We start from the raw sequence: 23,318 nt of genomic DNA, 5'->3' as shown, positions 1-23,318 counted from the left end.
TCAAGTGGAGAGGAAATAGGAGAATACCCCAAGTAGTCATATTCTTTTAACAAATTTGTGGTGAATTTTCTCTGAGAGATCAGTACTTATCATTTTTGTAAAGTATCTCCAAGCCCAAGAAGTAGTGCAACTTCCCTAAGTCTTTTATTTTAAACTGATTGTGCAAAAATGCCTTCAGTGCTATGATTTCTTCAAGGTCAGTCCTAGTAAGAATCACATCATCAACATATATTGCCACAAAAACTGATTGATCACCTTGTTTCTTGTAGAATAAAGAATAGTCATTTGCTGAGTGCCTGAACCCCCAGGAATGCAAAGATTCTGTCAGTTTGTCATACCATTGCCTACTAGTTTGTTTTAGTCCATATAAGGACTTCCTTAGTCTGGACACAAGTGATTTATCCTCCACCATCAGACCTTGTGGGACATCCATATACACTTTCTCATGTAGATCTCCATGGAGGAAAGCATTGTTCATATCCAGTTGATAGAGATCCCATCCTTTCTTTACTGCAATGCTGATTAAGGTCCTAACAGTAGTCATCTTCACTACCGGAGAAAAAGTTTATGTGTAATCACCTCCAGCTTCCCGAGTTTATCCTTTTACAACAAGCCTTGCCTTATATCTTTCCACACTTCCATCTGCTTTGTGTTTGATTTTGTACACCCACCTACACCCTATAGCTCTCTTTCCTACAAGAAAATTAACTAAATCCCAAGTATGATTAGTATATAAATCTTCAAACTCTTGTGTCATTGCTGCCTGCTAGGAAGGATTCACAGTTGCCTCCTCCTAAGAGTTTGGTTCACACTCATGTGAAATAATCTTTACCAGCTGCTGACTATCATGGCTTAAAACATTGAAGGAAATAGACTGGCTGTTGGTAAAAAGGGCAGTGAGTGATGTGGAATGAACTGGTTGATGTTCAGGATTTACACCATTGTTTGAGTGGTTATGTGGTTGTAGGTTTGGTAGAGTGCAGACATAGTATTTAAGGTGAGAGGGAGTGATGAGTGTTCTGCATGATCTCCTATGTAGTTAGGATTAGGTTGGTTATTATCAGGCCTTATATGATGTATTTGCTCAAGGGATGATGCCTGTGTTTCTGAATGATCACTAATTATAGGACTATGAATGTGAGTTCTATTTTCTGAATTTGGATTCTGTTGTGAGTCATGGTTATGTAGGCTTACATGACTTGGATAGTTTGGTGATGTATTTGTGACCGGGGACTGCATATTCTCAAATATAGGACTACTAGTGGCAGAAGTTGATGCATCTCTGTCAACAACACAATGATCAGCAGGATCATTCACAATGGTGTTTGGACATGAAGAATTAGAATTTATCATATGCAAGACAGAAGGAAATGAAGAGTGTTCAGGTGAAATAGCAAAAGGGAACAGAACATCTCTAGATACATGTACCCTCCTTGTGGCTAGATCCAGAACTTTATATCCTTTTACCCCAAATGGATACCCTACTAAAACATGGGGAGTAGCCCTTGGTTTAAATTTATCTTTGTGTGTCTTAAGTGTGGTAGTGTAACATAAGCAGCCAAAGCTCTTAAGGTGTGAGTAAATTGGTTTTCTGTTGTAGAGAAGTTCAAAAGGGCATTTATCATTAAGGACAGTAGAGGGTAGTCTGTTTATCAAGTAAGTGGGAGTAAGGATACACTCCCCCCCGGTATTTCATTGGCAATTTGGATTGATAGAGCAGGGCCCTTGCAATTTCTAGAAGATATTTGTGCTTTCTTTCCACCACACCATTATGTTGTGGTGTGTATGGGCAGGTTTTCTAGTGAATTATGCCTTTGTCTTGAAAGAACAACATGGCTTCACTATTTGCAAATTCTAGCCCGTTATCAGTTCTAACAACTTTAACTGAAGAATTGAATTGGTTTTCAATCATAGAAATGAGGGTTTTAATGGCTTGAAGGGTGTTGCTTTTGCTGCTCAAGAGATGTGTCCAGGTTGACCTGCTAAAATCATCAACCATGGTAAGGAAATATTTGTAGTTGTCATGTGTAGCTATGTGATAGGGACCCCATAAATCTATGTGCAGTAATTCAAAAAATTTGGTGGTAGATGAGGTTTTCTGGGGAAATGACAGTCTTGTCTGCCTTGCCATGGGGCAGATAGAACCGAGAAAAGGTTGTTTGGGAGAGAAGTTAATTGGTATGGTAAATATTCTTTTCATTTTCACAAAGGATACATGACCTAGTCTACTATGCCAAGATGTTCAACAATGTTCCCATGAGATGCATTAGATGACAGATAAGAATTTATACCAAAGGGAGAGTTAGTTTTATTTCTTGACTGAAGGTTACTTACATTGTTGATTGAATGTGGTGACCTATTTACAATTGATAATGAGTGTAAAGGCAGACTGTGACTCTCTCCTCTATTTACAACATCAACTTATGCAGGAAAACAAGAATGGGAGTAAAATGTAAAAGGGTTAGAAGATGGACTACTATGACATTTTTAGCATAAGAAGTACAAACCACTCCTTGCTTTACCAATCTCCAGAGGCCCCTTCATTGAAGGGGCCTGCATCATGCACAGATATTTGCTGAAATTAACTATGCAATCAAGATAGTCTGTTAGAGAATGAATAGAGATGAGGTTGTATTTGAAACTAGGTACATACAACACTCTGACAAGAGTTAACATTAGACCAAGAAATGCATCACCAATTTCTGTCACTTTCACCCTATATCCATTAAGTAGTATAACTATAAAGGGATAAGATAAGGTTCTAATGTTTTTGAGAAAAGATTTTCTATAGGTCATATGATTTGAAGCTCCACAATCTAATATCCACAAGTCAGCAACTAATTTAGAGCATTTACATACAGTAGTTTCAACAATCTCTTTATAAGTAGAACAAGCTAGAATACCTGCAAAGTTGGCAACTCCACATGCTATATTGTTTGAGCCTTCCCCTGTGTTCCTCCCTGGAAATTTGTCCAATAGACTGAGCAGCTAATTGTATTGATCCTTTGTCAAGTGCTGAAATTGTTGTGAGATCCACCCTCAGCTTCTTCACATTCTGTGTGAACATTTGCAGCAGATGCTGCATTTCTCCCCTTAGTGAACTTGAAATCTTGTGGGAAACCATGTATCCTGTAGCAATTGTCTCTAGTGTGTCCTGGCTTTTTGCAATAGTCACAGAACAATCGAGACTTGGTAATTGGATACCCTTGCTTGTTTGAATTGTACGAGTTATTATTATTTCCTTTTGAATTATAATTGGTCCTGAATTTCTTATTCCCAGGCCCATTTACATTCAATGAAGTGGACTCCATAACAAGTTTGTTGCTTGGCCTGACTTCTCTCTACTTTTTTTCTTGAATAAGAATGGAAAAGTCTTGTGCTATGTTGGGCAGTGGATTCTTCATGAGTATGCTGCCTGTCACCACTATGTAGACTTCATATAAGCCTATCAGGAACTGAATTAGCCTCCGATCTTGCTCAGCCTTGTGTATTGACCTTTGCACCACAGGTACACTGACAATTGCACTGTGGGTGTGCATTCAGTGTATTCAATTCCTTCCGAAGCCTTTTCATTTTTGTGTAATAGCCTGTGATATCCAAAGCTCCCTGGATAAGGTCGTTAATTTCCTTCTGTAATTGATTTAATTTTGCTCCATTAGTTTGATCGTATCTATCTTCCAGCTCTTGCCATAATTCCATAGGATCACTGACATATTGTGGACTATCAACTAAGTCCTTTGAAAGTGAGTTTAGAATCCACAATGTAACCATGTCATCGCATCGAGCCCACTGATCATAAGTCGCATCATCAAGATTAGGTTTCTTACATTTTTCGGTGATGAATCCAACCTTTTTTTTCATGGATAGTGCTCTGAGAACTCCTCTTCTCCAAGATCTGTTCCTAGTTCCATCAAATGCAACATGTACCAAAGTCGTTCCGGCACTCTCCGACGGGTGCATGTACATCGGATTGGTCGAGTCCAAATTATTGCTCGCATTCTGATTTTCCTCGTCTCCGGCCATCGATTGAAGACAAATCTTAGAAAATTAGTTGAAGTAAGATCTAAATCTAGAGAGAAGAATTGAGAAATTTCAAATACTAGCAACGAACTGTGAAGTGCAGATTTTGATTTTGTAAAATTGAAAAGCTGAAATTGAATGATGAAATTTGACAAGGAGAAAGATGCGTTGATGTGAGAATCGAGTTGTGCTCTGATACCATGTCGAGATTGAGATCAAACAGATGAATTGACCTTCATTGAAAGAGGTTGAGCTTGAGATCTCGTGAGAGTAACTTCTGGACAAAATGAAATCGGGGAAAAAGATCTTAACCTTCTATCCAGTAGAATTAAGTTTTATACACGCGAGAAGAAAAGAGTAAAAATGCTTATTACAAAAATACCCCTGTAACTAACTCAACTAATAACTTCCTAAGTCTAACAACTAACTAATCAACAATATGATAAATAACTATACCACTACATTTGATAATACTCAATTATCTCAATACAATAAATTCTCTAATCAAATTATTTCTAAATTCTTATTGAAGGCTTAGGTTACCCCTCCCCCCCCCCCCCCCCCATGTTTTCGAACGTGAGAGTATGTCATAAGTCAATTGATGTAAGCTCAGAAATGAGATCGTCATTGTAAGTACATAAAGTAAGTTAATCATGTTATCTTGCAGGTTACAAATATTTAAATATCATGAATAACAAGTACGGTTGGAAAGCTTAGACGCTAAACGAATTGAAAAAAATAAGTTTCGCCGAAATTCGACAAGTTTGGAATGTTATAACGTATACTTTTGGGGTGAAACTAGGGTGCTTAACATGATAAGGAGGTTATTTTATGATTTATTTTAGTCTTATGATATCCGGGTGTTACGTTTTTAAGTCAAGTGAGTTGTGGAACAAAAGTTGGCAAAGGTCATCACAAGGTACATTCATAATGTGCTAAAAATTAGGCCAAATGTAGCTGTGCTTTTCTCCCAATATACTTGGATTTAAGGGATGATATACATATCAAATTGAAGATCTACGAGTCTAGTTTCTACCTCATTAAACCGTTCATCGATATGACATCGGAGTAGCAAGATATTTGCAGTTTTGCGAGACTTCATAGGTGAGAAGTAGGTGTGTCACTAAAGCTTTTTGAGCAATACATGTTGTGTGTTATATGAGGTCTTTTTGGGACATATTATATATAAAATTGAAGGTCATAGAATGTAGTTTCCAATGCTTTTAACTATTCATTCATAGGACATCCATATAAAATGATATAAGCATCGGAAGTTGGGTCAATGCTAGGGTGTCAAGCTAGCAACTCTTTGACTTTTCCAAAGTTGATATATATAGGTCTTAGGCCATCTTTATCTTCATTTTTCCATACAAAATGACCAGGGAACATCCATAAACATATCCATAAGCTCTCTTCTAGGGTTTCAAATAAGATTAACATTCCGGGTACGAAATCAAGAAGCGCTAACATCAGAACGATCATACAACGTAAGTATCGCTATATCAACTCTCTTTTTCTTTGTAGTTTGAGTTTTGGAAGGTACTTCATAGTTAAAAAAACGTCTATTTTCTGAATTTAAGCTCTTAATATCAAGGAAGGTTGATAAAATTCATTTCCTAATAGTTAGAACTCACGGAACGGTAATCGAAAGCTGTGAGTTCGATTTATTTTATTTTTAGTGGACTATTTTGTAGTCCACTCGTGTTGGCCTGTTGTGATGCTGATTTATGGAGTTTGGAAGGATAAAACGGTGTGGATAAACACCACATATGGTAGGGTAGTAGGCTGGTCGCTCATTGTTACAATTTCAGGCTAATTGATAACTTGTTGATTGGGTGTGTTATGGTATATTTAGGGGTTTTGTGGTATTAAAGGCCCCAAATTGTAGTTAGGTTGTTTTTGAATTGCTGATTGTATTTCTTTGATTATTGTTGTTGGTATATGGTATTGGAGGAAGCCCTTGTTACTGGAGAGATGCTGCTCGAATTTACGTAAACGAGCTACTAGCTTAAGTTACAGACTTTGAATCTCCTTATGCTATGATAGATTGGGTTGAATTATTTGAAGAGTTGCTTGGAATTTATTAAGGACTCAACGGGGTGAAGGTATGTTAAGGCACTTCCTTATTTCTTTTGGCATGATCTAAAGTGAAACGAACATAAACGATACATTATTTCATAAAGGATCTACTCCTAGCAACTATGGTTGTCCATGTTGTTCTTTCCTAATAAAGTTATTCTAAGCATGTATATCTGATGATTGAATTCAATTGAGGTTCATATTGATGGTATGATGTCCATAACGTTAATAGAAGGTGCAACGACCATACGTCACTCCGAAAGGTTTAGAACGTGATTCCATGAGTCTGACATGCATTATATATAATATCTATTTTATTCTACCGAGCCGCACTATAGTCGGCGGGTATGACACATTATGCAATCATTGATCAGTTGGGTTTACCGAGCTCCACGTGGCCGGGTACGCTTTTACCGAGTCCTCTTCGAGGCCAGGTACAATATGATGATGATGACGCCCATAGAGGCGTATGTTTTTAATAGTTATGTATATATATGTATCATGCATTTCATGACAGTAGCCCTTAGAGGCACTCAGATGCTACAAGTTGTATCTCCTCTATCTCTCTTTACATTACTGTTCTTATTTATATTTTTCTGTTTTACATACTCGGCATTTTATTCGTACTGACGTCCCTTTTGCCTAGGGAAGCTGCGTTTCATGCCCGCAGGTCCTGATAGAAGGTTGATAGTCATCCTAGCAGAGTATTATCTCGGCAGAAGGTGTTGGTTCACTCCATTTGCTCCCGAGTTGCCTATTTGGTCAGTATGATTTGGACATGTATTGATTGGTATGGCAGAGCCCTGTCCCGACCATTATAATGTTTATGTGCTCTTAGAGGCTTGTAGACGGATCTCATGTATATGGATACTTTTATGGCCTTGTCGGCCTATTTTTTGAGTATACAAATGATCATGTCAGCCGTATAGGCCCGTATGTCACATGTATAAGTTTCTATATCATGTTGGGTCGTCCTATGTCTAGCATTCCCTTATGTTGTATTCTGGTTATCTCATGATGGCCTTTCTGGCCCATTTATCCATGATGGTGTGATAAGAAAGATGCGTGCCATTGGTACTCAGTTGAGTAAGGTACCAGATATCCGTCGCCGCCCTCTGGATAGAGACTGCTTACTAATTTAAAAATAAAGTGAAACAGTGCGACCCTTTAAGAGGCCATCAAGTCAGGTAGTCTCTTCAACTACATCCGCGATAACCTATAATCTCTATAATAACTACTACTTCCTTATATATACGTACCTACAGATCATCATGTACTATTATCTTTTCTTCGTATCCAAAGCTCACATAACCTAAAACCTTGAAAACCCTTTTTCATCGCAGAATTGGTGTTGATTGATTTCGAGTCTTTTACATATTGTCTGTTGAATTGGGGGATTGTAGACATGGATTGATGGTTTTCTTTTCCCATTTTCGGTGAGTTTCAGTCTTTGAAACTCTTTTTATTTTCTTTTTTCTTTATTTACTTGCATAGTGTTCTCTTTCAATAATGGCGTTTTGAGATAGTAAAAGTGCAAAATTGGTATTGAAATGACTCTGAGTCCTTGCTCTTGTCATCAACAGTTCAAAATTCATGCGTAAGGTAAAAGAGACTTAGGGGTCGTTTGGTTTGAGTAGGGTTTATGTCGGGATAAGTTATGCTGGGATAAATTATGCTGGAATTATTTTTTATCCTTTGTTTGGTATGTTGTATTAAAAATAATAATTGCATAATTTCTAAGAAGGTGTAATAAGTTATCCCAGTGCTAATTACCCCACCCTCTATAAGGTATCACGGTATTAATTTTAATCTCGGAATAACTTATACCTGGTTTGCTAACCAAACAAATTATTAAGGTGGTATTAAATTTTTATACCAGCAATATACCTTCTTATACCTCGTACCAAACGACCCCTTAGTGGGCGTTTGGACATAAGAATTGTAAAATTCCAAAAAATGGTGAAATGTTTTTTTAAAATAAAATTGGTATTTGAAATTTAGAGTTGTGTTTGAACATGAATATAATTTTGGGTTGTTTTTGAAGTTTTGTAAGTGATTTAGAGAAAATTTTGAAAAACAGCTTTTTGGAGTTTTTCAAATTTTCGAAAATTTCCAAAATGCATCTTCAAGTGAAAATTGGAAATTTTATGAACAAAAGCTGATTTCGGAAAAAAAAAATGAAATTTTTTGAGAAAAAGGAAACAATTTCTTATGTCCAAACGGGCTCTTAAATTGTACGTGTAGACAATATGAGTGTACAATCTCTATGAATCCTCTTAATCTTCTTTAGAAAATAAAATCAGGACCGAAAAATATCGCAACAATCGTAGAATTTGATTTCAGATAATAGAGTGTACAATCTCTATGAATTGAGACTTATTTGATTTAGGGTATACCTCCTCAGCAATAGACTTGGTTTTGTCGGCAACCACCTCAGCTTTCTTATTCGTGGACTCATCATTCTTGCTATTCATGACATCATCAGCTTTTAGCTCATTCACAATGTGGTTCTTCAAGTAGAACTTTGCATCGGCGAAGTGTGACTCAACCTCGGTGAATGGCTCATCATCAACAACTATCTTCTTTTCGACTTTACCCTCGTAGTATTTTAAACATTGATGGTAGGTATATGGAACTACTTTATTCTCATGTATCCAAGGCCTTCCAAGAAAGGCGTTGTATGAAGTCTTTACATCGATCACATGCAGCCATGCACTTGATTGCAAATCTTCAATGGTGATTCCCAACTTGATCGCACCTATGGCTCTTTGGCCCTCTTGGTTGAATCCTTAAATCAGCACACGAATTTTTGAGAGTTCTTTCATGGGAATACCTAGTTCTTTCACAATGCAAATTAGCAAGATGTTTACTGAGGATCCTCCATCAACCAAAATTCGATTTACCCTTTCATCGCACATATAGCCAACCAGGTACAACGGGCGGTTATGAGGAGTGTCACCTAGTAGAAGATCGTCATTTGTGAACGTAACTTTGTCTTCACAAGCATTAACTTTTTGAGGAATCGACTCGATGAGCTTTTTCGAAGATGGTGCCGATGGTAGGTCATCACTCTTTTCTTCCCCTTTGTCAGCATGGCAACAAGAGGCATCAATACCCTCATGGGAAATCTTCATGTGGAACCAACTTGGTAAGAACTCCTCCAAGGTCACTGAATGTTGTGGCTTTTTGGGATAGTGCACCTCCAATTTTGCTTTCTTCAAATACTTAACTAGATTCCACCTCCTTGGTCTTTTCACCATTATTTTCTTGTTGGTTGTTCTATTGATTCTTTTTGTGGGCTCCTTTTATGGTGCCTATGATGAGTCACACATGTTCAACCTTCATCATCATCATGGTGGTCTACTTCAACTTTGTTATTCTCCAGTAATTCTTCATTTTTTATTTCTTTTAAAATGCATATCTCATCTAAACTAAATGAGCCAAAGGTGATAAAGACTTGGTTTGCACTTGCCTTCTCATCTTCAAGCACGATCTTCTTTTACGGGTCAAGTCCATAACTTTGTCATTGAAGACGCACTTTTCCAAAGGGTGGCTTACAAGTCGATGATATTTGCAATAATTTGGGTCACTCATTTTCCCAGCTTCATTTGGTCGCTTCATCTCCGGAAGCTCAATGAGATTTAACTCGATGAGTTCTTCAGAAATGGCCAGCACATCATAATCCAAAAATGGGTAATCCTTCTCTTGCATTTCTTTTAAAGTCAACTTTCCACTTGGCTTATCTTGAAAAGAAGTGGATTTCGTACTCTGCTTCTGGCTCACCTTCGTTGTGAACTTCACATGCGATGTGTTGACATTCATTGCTTCTTTGTTTTCAGACTTGGGTACAAACTTGCTCCATTTCCTGACTTCTTGCTTGATGTTCCGTTTTCGAGGCTCATAGATGGGCAACCTTTCATTTCCAGTGAAGGCCTTGCTCAATTCCATGTCGTGGGCACGAGTTGCATGTTCTTCAAATGTGATAGGCTTGATACCTTGCAAGATGTATCGTAGTTCCCAATGCATGCCTTGGATGCACATCTCTATGCCAAAAGCTTCACTAAGCCTGTGTTTGCAGTTGAGGCTTGCATTCCTCCAACGATTGATAAAGTCGATAACTGGTTCACCCTTCCATTGATGAGTACTTGTAAGTTCCACCATGCTCACTGTGTGCATTGTGCTATAAAAGCGATTGAGGAACTCTTACTCTAGTTTATCCTGGCTATCAATAGATCCTGCCTCGAGGTCTATATACCAATCAAAAACATTTCTTTTTAGCGAGTGGACAAACTGCTTGACGAGGTAATCTCCACATGTCCCAGCAGTGTTGCATGTTTCAACGAAGTGTGCCCCGTGTTGCTTTGGATTGCCTTTTCCATCAAACTGTTGAAACTTTGGAGGTTGATAGCCAGCAAGCATCTTCAACATATCAATCCTCACAGTATATGGCTTTATGTATGTAAGAGAGGACTTGGTAGCAACTTCATACTTGTTTTTAATAGTTCCTTCAATAAACTCCTTCAGTTAATCGATTGGAATCATCCCTTTAGATGAGACAGGGATAGCCTTAGCGGATGCTACTTGTCTTAGGGGAGAATTACTCTCTGGAACCTTTGGGAGCTTGCCAATTGCATGGGTAGATTCTTTTTCCATCAAGATTTCCACCATGTCTGTTAGTTTGTTAATTCTAGCATCTTGATTTTGCATGCACTTGGTCAAAACAGCGATTGCTTCCGTCAAGTTTGTCAACTGCTCTTCCACAGATGAAGTGTTTGTCACCATGGCTTGTATGATTGTTGTGGATGATGGGGAGTAGCATAGATTGTCACACAGATTGATTCTCGAACGGTTCACACTATGCGGTATAAGTGGGGAAGATCCATCACTTGAAATGTCATCATCTTCCTTCACAACTGAGTTCTTGGATAAAGAGAGGTCAAGCAGAGCTAGATTTTTCTTGATCTTTTTAGCAATATCGCTTCCTTCTTCGGGTACGTTTGTAGAGGATCTTGCTCCTTTTGAGGATGAATATCCGAAAATAGGGTTGAAGCGGACGACAGTTGGAGTGCTTGTTGTCCTAAAGAGCTTGCTTTGCTCCTTGTAATTGGTTCGAAGCTTCCAAAAGTAACATCGAGGATGCTTTCCACATCAACATAGAACCTGGAGTTAGCATCCTTAGTGGATGTTGATCTGGAGTTGATTTTCTTTGAAGCCATTTCGACGTTCTTGGACTTTGGTGATTGAAAAGTTAAGATGAGAGGTAGAGATAGTCCCACTGGGCGTGCCAGAATTTGTAGACAATAAATTGCGTCGAGAAAATAAAATCAAGACCGAAAAATATCGCAACAATCATAGTATTTGATTTTCAGATGATATGAATGTACAATCTCTATGATTCCTCTGATTCTTCTTTCCAATAGTAAATAAATTCAAGGGCCTTCGAGCTTGATCTTAAATATGCAATTATTGCCACGAACGATAATCGTGAATTCAACTAGCATGAACTTTGATTTGAACTCGTACTCCTGGAATCTTGATTTGTTCTTCGTTCTTGAGGTTGAACTTGATTTCTTGAACTTAAACTTGATTGCTTGAAGCTTGATACTTGTAGAGAAATTTATAGTGTTTGATCCACGAGCTCTCTCTTGCTTCTTGTTATAACTTCTGGTATCTTTTCTGAGTTATGAAGAGCCCTATTTATAGCTGTGGGAGGGAAGATTTGTGATGAGAACAAAATCTTTCTGACCAATCATATTGAAGAGTGACAAGGCCGCATTTGATTGTCAGAACATGTCACTTGCACATATGGCACAATTTTATTAGCCTTTTAATTTGACTTGGCATGCCTTGTCATTTTGACACATGGCATGATCCTATTGGCTTTTCTATTTGACTTGGCATGCCACGTAATTTGGCACGTGGCACTAAACTGGGCCTCCAAGAAGATTACATCTTGGGCCTAATGAAGTGGGCTCATCACTTGTAGCCCAATTAAATGGACTAGGCCAGTTAATATTTATTGGACTTAAATAATTAATTCAATTATATTAGCCCATAATTTATTTGGACTAATATATGTAAAATATAATTCAAATTATTTGTTCAATTTGAATCGTATCATTTTATATGTCTACTGTACGTATTGAATAAGGATTTCAGGAATTTTGATAAGTTTCTTTCTGTGTTTTGTTTCGGAGAGTTTCACTTTTTTTTTCCTTTTATTTACTAGTGCAGTCTCCTCTCTCAATGATGGGGGTTTTAAGATAGTAAAAGTAGATATTAGGAGGAAGAAACAAATTTTTTTTTTAAATTCTGTAATATATGGAGAAGAATGGGATCGGCCGTTGTAAAAGGAAAGAGAATCATAGAGAACAACAAAGAGAAAGACTAACAAGTCATTATGGAAGAAGCATAAGGAAAACTAAGTGACTGGGCTGATTTTGGGCGGGTCAAAACGATTTGAGTTAATAATTTGACCCGCCCAAAATTGTGGTCTAAGATGAGTTGGGTCAACATGGGCTAAAATTTGAGTCATAGCCCAACCCGCCAACTCTTATCAAGTTTTATTTAATATGTGTTATTTTCTTACGAGTATAATTACTAAATAAGATTTTTTTCTTTTGTTATGGTCATATGTAACATATAAATAAATAAAATTATTTCTAAGATATTTTAGCAAAGTTACTTATGGATCAATCTGGGCTAAAAATCTATCAGACTTTAAATGGATTGAGATGGATTGGGTTAAGATGATTGAGTTCACTAAATGGGCAGGTCAATAACCAACCCAACCTTAGGCGGATTGGGCGGGTCATTTAGAATTTGGCCAAATTTGACAGCCCTAAATTCATATTACATGCTTCCTGTTTACCGGTAATATACTTATATTTACTTACCTTGTTAGATGTATGGTATAAAAGAACTGAAATCTAATCTCTAGAGGTGATGTGACACTTCTTTAAAAGGGAATCTTATGGGAATGTACCAAAAAGATACTATTTACCAATAATTTGCCACATTACATACTATTAAAAATAGCCTAAACAAATTACCAATGATACAACATGCAAATAATATAGGTAAAAAAAGATTTTTTTTAATAGGTATTATTATGATTCGTTGAAAATACATATATGAGAAAACATACAAAATTTGACGAAGTTTGAAGTGAAATAGAACTGTTTGGACTTAAAATCCATTATGAATGATAGACAATATTACAATAAATAGGCAAAAAAGAATTTTTTTTTTTCCAACGGGTATGATTGGAATTCGTAGGAAACATATAGATGGGGCAATATACAAATTTGAGCAAGATTTGAGGTGATTTTGACGATTTTGGTATCAAAATTTGTAGTTAAAATAAAATTTTAAAAATTCTTCTGCTACACATATATCCTCATGTATCTCACACACATGTATACAAGGATATACATGTGATACACATATGTGATACACAAATAATATCAATGTGATACACATATGATCTTCTTTTATGTTCATCTTGTGTACTTCAAATTTGGCTCAATTGTCAATTTAAACCACCTAAAATCTCCACCAAATCGTCATAAAATTGAGATTAACACTCCTTAAGAAGTACCCATTCTATTCTAATAATACCCACTTGAAATAAATTCCAATTTCGAAAATCCAAAATTTTGAATTCAAGCTTAAGCAAGCTTCAATAGCTGTCCATAGTATTTTTAGTTTAATCCTTCGATCCAATCCAACAAACTAATGCTTGATAGTGATTTCTAAATCGAGACAAGGTGCTCGATTCTCTGAATTTCAAATTAAAGAAATCAGAATATTGCGATATTGTTGAAGTCTCAAAAGTTTGAACTATCTTTGTGTTTTAGCAAAACAAATGTGTTACAAAATAATATTTTGGACTATTTTTTATAGATATTTTGTTTTGGGCTAGTTTTTGTTAAAATTTTTTATGGACTGACACCTTAGATAATTTTTCTTTATTTTATAGAAGTAATTTCTTCTTTACTTATATTTCCTGATAGAAGCTATAGTTGGTCTCAGTTTCCGAAAGCCCAATTGCCCTAGCTTTTCATTTTAGTATGATATATTTTCATTTAGATACGTGTGTAATTTATGTTCGATATACACTGTATATGAACCCAGTGTTGGGCACATGCTCATGTTGTTCAGCCAAAGGCCCAATGGCCTAATCCTATTCTCTTTTGGTTTCCATTCCTATTCCGAATTGGATTCGGTTTTTGTTCCTATTTAGAGTTGGTTTTGGCTTTAAGGGAAAGCACTACTCATGATCAATCAATAGGAAAACCTTGGAGAATCATTCCATACTCATTGATACAAGTCTTTGAAAGACTTAAGAACATAAGAGTGGTTTTTGAGAGAGCTTTCATCAAGAGAGAATAGAAAAGAAAAGTATTTATTTTGCTGCAGATTTTTATTCCGACCAACCAGCTTCAAATCACGTTTTTCGATTTGTAACCATTGGATCGGGCTGAAATATTTACTGATTGTTCATAACATCTTGGTCTTGGATTTGAACGGTAGAGATCGGATTTGGAGGCCCGTAGCATCTGATTTCGAGCCTCGAACAACAGCTTCGTTTTTGTGAATTTTCCTCCTTCTTCAATTGATTAGTTGTTTCTCTTGTTGCTCCGTGTTTGGCACTTGTTGTGTAGCCAATTTGGAGAACTTTTATAACCCTCTTATTTTTATAGTGGAGTTTTTGGATCTTTGTGATCCTGTGATTTTTACCTTCGATTTGAAGGGTTTTCACGTTAACATTTGGTGTTCTTTATCTTCTTTATTTTCGGGTTTGCCTTTTCCTCGACATAACAGTGGTATAAGAGCCTTGGTTATTTATCCGGGTTGCTACGGAATGGAGGCGAATATGAGCAAGATGGTATGTTTAAATGGGAGAAATTATAATGTTTGGAGAAGCAAGATGAAAGATTTGTTGTTCGTGAAGAAGATGCATCTAACCGTTTTTTCAGCTCATAAACCCGAGAGTATATCTGATGAAGATTGGGATTTCAAGCACCAACAAGTATGTGGATATATACGACAATGGGTTGAAGATAATGTTCGCAATCATATTGTGAACGAGACACATGCGAGATCATTGTGGGAAAAGCTAGAGACTCTTTATGCTTCAAAAACTGGGAACAACAAGTTGTTCCTGCTAAAGCAATTGATGACCTTTAAATACAAGGAAGGCAGCCCTATTCTTGATCACATAAATGATTTTCAGGGCGTCCTTGATCAGCTGTCTGGAATGGGAGTTAATTTTGATGATGAGATACAAGGACTTTGGCTTCTTAATACTCTGCCAGACTCTTGAGAAACTCTTTGTATTTCTTTAACAAATTCAGCTCCTGGAGGTAGGGTGACCATGGAATATGCCAAGAGTGATGTGTTGAACGAGGAAGTAAGGAGAAAATCTAAGGGTTCGTACTCACAAGCAGATATCTTGGTTATAGAAGACCGGGGGAGAGATAGAACAAGAGGCTCAAGGAATAGAGGTAAAAGTAGAAGTAAGTCAAGGTCCAAATACTATAATATTACATGCAACCACTGTGGCAAGAAAGGACACATCAAAAGGTTTTGCCGCAAGTTGAATCAAGAAATCAGAGAAGGAACCAAAGTTGAAAATAACGAGAACAATGTTGCTACTATTATTCGCGATGACCGTTTTTTTGCTTATGATAAAAATTTCATCAATTTGGTATCCCATGAGACAAGCTGGATAGTAGATTCTGGAGCCACCTCACATGTCACACCAAGAAAAGACTTTTTCTCATCTTATACTCCTGTTGATTCTGGAGTGTTAAAGATGGGCAATGCCAGTGAAGTTAAGGTGTTTGGTGTTGGCACAGCTTGTTTGAAAACTAATAATGGTTCAACGTTAGTTCTTCAAGATGTCAAGCATGCTCCAGACTTTCCTTTCAATTTGATCTCCGCAGGAAGATTAGACAATGAAGGTTACCATAATGCCCTCTTTAATGGCCAATGGAAGCTCACTAAGGGCTCGTTAGTAGTGGCTCGAGGAGTCAAGTCTGGTCATTTATATATTACACAGGGCTCTATTCTTAATGACTCAATAAATCTGGTGGAAAGTGATACTTTATCAGAATTGTTGCACAGAACATTGAGTCATATGAGCGAGAGGGGGATTATGTGTTTGGCTAAGAAAAGTTTACTTTCTGGAGTGAAACAAGCAAAGTTGAAAAGGTGTATCCATTGTTTAGCTGGCAAACAGAAAAAGGGTTTGCTTTCATAGCCATCCCCCCTCAAGAAAGCCCGATTTATTGGAGCTAGTACACTATGATTTGTGTGGTCCTTTTAAGGTAAAGCCAAAATGTGGTGCACTTTACTTTGTGACCTTCATTGATGACCATTCTAGTAAGATCTGGGTGTATCCTTTGAAATCTAAAGATCAAGCACTTGGCGTATTTAAGAAATTTCAGGCCATAGCTGAGAGACAGACGGGGAAGAAATTAAAATGTATTCGCACTGACAATGGTGGCGAATATTGTGGTCCCTTTGATAACTATTGCAAGGAACAAGGAATTCGTCATCAGAAAACTCCGCCCAAGACGCCTCAATTGAATGGTTTGGCAGAGAGGATGAATATAACTCTAGTTAAGAGAGTTAGATGCTTTCTTTCAGAAGCTAAACTTCCAAATACATTTTGGGCGGAAGCACTTAACACTGTTGCCTATGTTATCAATCTGTCTCCTACTGTTACTTTGGATGGTGATGTCGCAGACAGAGTTTGATTTGCCAAAGATGTTTCTTATGATCACCTGAGAGTTTTTGGGTGTAAAGCTTGTGTGCATGTTACTAAAGATGAGAGATCAAAACTGGATGTCAAAACAAAGCAGTGCATCTTTATCGGTTATGGTCAAGATGAATTTGAGTATCGTTTTTATGATCCATTTGAAAATAAACTTATTAAAAGTCGTGATGCAATATTCTTTGAAGACCAGACTATTGAAGATATTGACAAAGCTGAGAAGATAAATTCTCAGAGTAATGAGAGCTTAGTTGATAGTGATCCAGTTTCTATTAATAAGGCACCCATTGCACATGAAGGAACCCAAGACAATGATGGAGATATGACCAAGATCAAAATGATCATCATGGTGTAGATGTTATTGATGTGCCAGTTGATGAAGTTGTGGTTGATCAACAACCAATTCCTGCTTAGGTAACTACTTTGAATGCTCCTGAAACCTCTCTTACAAGATCTACAAGGGATAAGCAAAAATTCATGCGCTATCCTCCTGATGAGTATGTACTTTTGACTGACATGGTAGAACCTGAGAATTATGATGAAGCCATGCAAGTTACTCATAAAGATCGGTGGATTGAAGCCATGGAAGATGAGATGAAGTCAGTCCATGAGAATGGCACATATGAGTTAGTGAAATTGCCGAAAAGTAAGAGAGATTTATCTAACAGATGGATATTCAGAATAAAGCAAGATAACCATATCTCTGCGCCTAGATACAAGGCGAGGTTAGTTGTTAAAGGTTTTGGCCAGAAGAAGGGAGTTGACTTTGATGAAATTTTCTCCCCTGTTGTGAAGATGTCTTCTATTCGTGTGGTTCTAGGCTTAGCTGCAAGTCTAGATTTAGAGGTTGAGCAGATGGATGTTAAGACTGCTTTTCTTCATGGTGATTTAGATGAGGAGATTTATATGGAGCAACCTAAGGGTTTTGTAACTAAGGGAAAAGAAAATTATGTCTGCAAATTGAAAAAGAGCCTATATGGATTGAAACAAGCTCCAAGGCAATGGTATTTGAAGTTTGAATCTGTCATGAAGAACAAGGGTACAAGAAAACTTCTTCACACCACTGTGTATTCTTTCAAAAGTTCTCTGATGATGATTTTATTATATTATTGCTTTATGTGGATGACATGCTTATTGTTGGCAAGAATAAATCCAGAATTGCAGTCCTTAAGAAGCAGTTGAGCAAATCGTTTGTGATGAAGGACTTGGGGCCAGCAAAGAAAATCTTGAGCATCCAAATCCACCGACACAGAGATAGAAAGGAGTTATTTCTGTCCCAAAAGCAATACATTGAGAAGGTACTCAAGAGGTTCAATATGACAGATGCAAAAGTGGTTAGTACTCCTCTTGCTAAACACTCCAAATTGAGTATTCGTCAGAGTCCATCTACTGATGAAGAGAAAAAAGAGATGTCTCGTATTCCTTACTCTTCTGCCGTTGGTAGCTTGATGTATGATATGGTTTGCACTAGACCAGATATTGCACATGTCATTGGTAATGTTAGTAAATTCCTTTCTAATCCTGGAAAAGAACATTGGGATGCAGTAAAGTGGATATTAAGGTATTTGAAAAGGTACTGCATATATATTTGAAGCTGTGCTTTGGCAATGGCAAGCCTGAACTTGTTTGTTACACAGACTCTGATTTAGGAGGCAATCTTGATAATTCAAGATCTACTTTTGGTTATTTGATCACTGTTGCAGGGGGGCTGTTTCTTGGCAATCTAGACTACAGAAGTGCATAGTTCTATCCACCACAGAAGCCGAATATATTATTGTCACTGAAGGTGCTAAAGAACTATTATGGATGAAGGAGTTTATTAATGATCTTGGCTTTGAGCAGCCAATGTACATCTTATTTTATGATAATCAGAGTGCTATCTGTCTCACCAAGCACTCCACTTTTTATTCTAAGACCAAACATATAAATAGAAAGTATCATTGGATAAGAACGTCCATGGAAGAGAAATTATTTGAGATTGAGAAGATACACACCGATGAAAATCCTTCGGATATGCTGACAAAGGTGGTGGTTGCAGATAAACATGAATTTTGTAGAAAATTGGCAGACATGAAGCCTGTCAGTAGTTCCTCTACTTGAAGACACATTTGGCCCCTTGGCTGGAGGTGGAGTTTGTTGGGCACATGCCCATGTTGTCCAGACAAAGCCCCAATGGCCTAATCCTATTCTCTTTTGATTTCCATTCCTATTCGGAATTGGATTCAATTTTTGTTCCTATTTAGAGTTGGTTTTGGCTTTAAGGGAAAGCACCACTCATGATCTATATGCTCATTGATACAAGTCTTTGAAAGACTTAAGAACATAAGAGTGGTTTTTGAGAGAGCTTTCATCAAGAGAGAAGAGAGAAGAAAAATATTTATTTTGCTGCAGATTTTTATTCCGACTAGCCAACTTCAAATCACGTTTTTCGACTGTTAACCGTTCGATCGGGCTGAAATTTTGATTGGGTGTTTGTAACATCTTGGTCATAGATTTGAACGGTGGAGATCGGATATGGAGGACCGTAGCATCTGATTTTGAGCCTCGAACAGCAGCTTCATTTTTGTGGATTTTCCTCTTTCTTCAATTGATTAGTTGTTTCTGTTGTTGCTCCGTGTTTGACACTTGTTGTGTAGCCAATTTGGAGAACTTTTGTAACCCTCTTATTGTTATAGTGGAGTTTTTGGATCTTTGTGATCCCGTGATTTTTATCTTCGATTTGAAAGATTGTCACGTTAAAAATTGATGTTCTTTATCTTCTTTATTTTTGGGTTTGCCTCTTCCTCGATATAACACTCAGATCAAGAATGAAAGTGATCGGTTCATTTTTCTTCCAAATTTTATCATTCTCTTTTTTCCAAATTTCGTCTAACTTGTATTGGTAAAATATGGTCATAACACGGGGTCAACACAGTAGTTAACGCATGGCAACAAATTTCTTGTCAATTCCAGGTTAGATAAATTCACTTTGATTAAAAAAAATCATACGGTCGACTAAGAAGCACATTTCGGATGTTTGCCCGTAATTGTGTGTTGCTTTTGTTTTACAAGTCTAAAATTATTCTAAGTCCTAAACTGTGAGAAAAAAGTAAGGCTTAGTGACTTGAGTGTATACCATAAATAGAGCACCCGGAAGATAGCACTCAAATAGTCACCAGTGTCCAAATACGCTGAATCTCAAATCAACACTCTTAAATGCATGAGATTTAGCTAGCGTTTGGCCATAGATTTCCAAATTTGTTTTGAATAATCTGATTTGGTTTGAAGATGAAAATATGTTTGGACATATGCTTTCAAAACATATTTCACTTTTTTTTTTGTGAAAAAAATATGAAACATGACTTATACACACAAGTTCTAAAAACTATCACAAATACCCAACAATACATTTATCAAGAACATTCATTATATCATCGCAAACCATAGTCCTGAGCATAAATAACTTTGTTACAAAATTATTAGTTTTATAATGAACTACATAATACACTATCAGATGACCGAGAAGACGAAGCAACATTGTTACAAAATTATAAATGTGGGCTCTTTTATAAAATACAAAAGTTTGGGCAATTTTTAAAAAATGTAATAGTGATATTTTGGGCCAAAATCTTGAGCTGGTTTTGGGATTTGGGTTTTGGATTTTGAGAAATTGCCAAAATGTAGATAAAATTTATGAACAAACATGTGTTTGTCAAAAAAAAAAAAACCAAATATATTTTGGCAAAATCTATAGCCAAACGGGTCCTTAGCATTAACCTTTTGGCAGTTATAAATCCACCAAGACTAAAACATGGAATGAGCCGATAAGTTACACTAGGTTTTTTTTTTTGGTAAGAGGGAAACCCTCAGCCGCTACACTTGATGCGCACTGGATAAAACCCCCTCTGTGTAATAGCATGCAGATCACACAAAAGATGTAAACCGCACTAAGCAAGCCCTGTGCCACATGCTCAACCCAAAAGGCATTGAGGGGGGATTCGATCCCAGGTCATCCATATCTCAAACCAGCTGGGCAACCCGAAGGATAGGTTACACTAGGTTGACACTATGAATACTCCATTTCCCCACGATTTTATCACATTCGAATTCACAATTACAATTTTTATATACTGAAATTACTATTCATTCTATTGTTCAAAGCAGCACGGTTAACTATACACTTCCTTTAGAGGATTATCATTAAGAATGGTTTTACTTCTCCTTTATTGCTTTTACATTATTCTTGTCTACAGTTATTAGACTCATTTATCTATATTTTCCATAGGCAAAGATCAACTTAATAAAATTGAAACATTGCTTGTGGTCTGATTATATAAATTTAATTGATTTTGTCGATTAATCAAATTTTAGATTAAAAACTTGTCTTCTTGCCGCAAGAATTCATATTGAATCTTGTGCTTCTTCTATTGCGCATGTTCCGTCCTTACTTTGTGTTCTACTGAAAGTAAGAGCAAACAAATATACTTTTTTTCGTTAGGTCCTGGGTTTGAGTCATGCTGGAGGGAAATGTAAAAATACTATACATCGTCCTAATTTGAGAGGGTTTTAAAAAAAATACTTTTCAAAATGACCGTGGTTTATATATTAGAGATATTCAGTGGCAATACTGAGGCATTAATAGTTCAATATTAGGTACACCACCCATGTAGTAACAATAAAAATAAACTTATAGTTCATTTACCTATTAGGAGGTAAAAATACGTTCTACATTTAAGAAAACATGTTTTTCTTTCAATGTGTAGGTAATTTGGGCATTGTAATTAATTAATATTTTATATACTTTTGGCTTCTCATCAATGGAGTGGATCTAAGCGATTACAACAAAAAATTAATTTAAAACGAAGCACTTCGTCATAATATTATGCGTGCTACTTTTAGCATATGTTAAAATTTATATTAAAATTTCATCATGCAATCTATTTAATTTTAAATTTCTAATGTTTTAATGTATTTGCATATTTTTTCTTTTCGGTATTATTCGGAGTCTATACTTAAATAGTAAAATATAAAAAAAAAAAAAATATACAGCTTAAACCCCATATCTGGGGACCGTCTCTAACTTTTTAGGTAAAATGCCTCCCCTCGCGTCTAAAATAATGGTCTTCATATATCATATGCTTTTTAAAATAAAAGTACTTAGTAACTGAACTAAACTTCTAAAGACAAATACGGTAACATCTCCTAGTAAACTGTTCAAATGCCATTAAACTTGAAATATTAAGTTGTCGAATTTCATTGTCCATGACGACTTTATTCTTTTCAAATATTAGAATAACTGTACGACCTCAAATGCTATTTCCACTTCAATAAATTTTAAAACTGCGTCACACTTAAGTAAATGGTTAGCATGGTTATACAGAAAGCCACCAACCAATGAAACAATTCACCAAAGAACGGAAGCAGTTGAACTATCGCATTTGACCATCCTCAATTTGTCAAATCATCGTGAAAGGTATAGGGTTTTATTCTTCTTTAAATAATTAAGATGAAACTTTGAGGCTGCTTTAGGTAGAGGAAGGAATCGACTACGATCCTTCCTGGTTCCTAGAAACTAATTATTCAGCATGTGTTGTCCTCTGGCTTTTTATTTTTATTTTTATTTTCGTTTTTCTCTATTTATATTCTAATACCCAATTGTTTTTTTCTTTTCGGACAATAGCCAACTATCCAATCGCCCTTTGAAGTCCACTTGCGCCAAAAAAAAACCTAAAAACCTACTATTCAACAGGTTATTCGGCATTTTTGTCAACTGAAAATGAAGTATTTTCTCTAGGTTATGATTTGTTGATTTAGAAATTCACCACAAACTTTAAACCCCAATTCCGAAAATATCATCGTCACCTTATATTCACTCCGTTCCAATTTATGTGAACCTATTTCTTTTTTGGTCTGTTATAAAAAGAACTACTCCTTTCTAAATTTGGAACAATTTAGCTTAAACATACAAGTATACCGTTAATGAGAAACTTTTATAACCACACAAATAATATGGGCCCTTTTTGACTTGTTTAGAACCACAAATTCCAAAACATTTCATTTCTTCTTAAACTCCGTGCCCAGTCAATAGATTCACATAAATTGGAACGGAGTGAGTAACAGTTAGGATTTAAATTTAATGGGTTTAATATTTACTATTTTTAGCATGAAACTATTATATTTTTAAAGTTATAGATTTATATTTGTTATTCTCAAAATTATAAGTTTAATTAAACTCGTATCTATATTGCTACATGCCTCACTCTAGGGGTGGCAATTTGAGCCCAAACCCATCTAACCCACCCAACTCGCCCAGAAATTAATGGGTTGGGTTACAAATATTTTAGCTCATGGGTCAATTTGGGCTGAGCCCAAGTTAACCTAATATATTTTATAGCCTCTGATCCATTTAGCAGCCCAAATACAATCCATAAAACTCACCCAAAACAAAAGGTATCTC

The 23,318-nt window shown here is 36.4% G+C and overlaps 1 protein-coding gene across 1 annotated transcript; it reads right to left on the bottom strand.

Moving 5' to 3' along the window:
- Positions 3,478–4,023, bottom strand: LOC109217208. The gene has a single exon (XM_019381436.1). The coding sequence runs from the start codon at positions 4,021–4,023 to the stop codon at positions 3,478–3,480; it is 546 nt and encodes a 181-aa protein (XP_019236981.1).

Source organism: Nicotiana attenuata, chromosome 2, assembly GCF_001879085.1.
Source record: "Nicotiana attenuata strain UT chromosome 2, NIATTr2, whole genome shotgun sequence".
NCBI classification, from domain to species: domain Eukaryota; kingdom Viridiplantae; phylum Streptophyta; class Magnoliopsida; order Solanales; family Solanaceae; genus Nicotiana; species Nicotiana attenuata.
The sequence above is the reverse complement of the archived record's forward strand: the minus strand, read 5'-3'. Positions and strand labels throughout refer to the sequence as shown.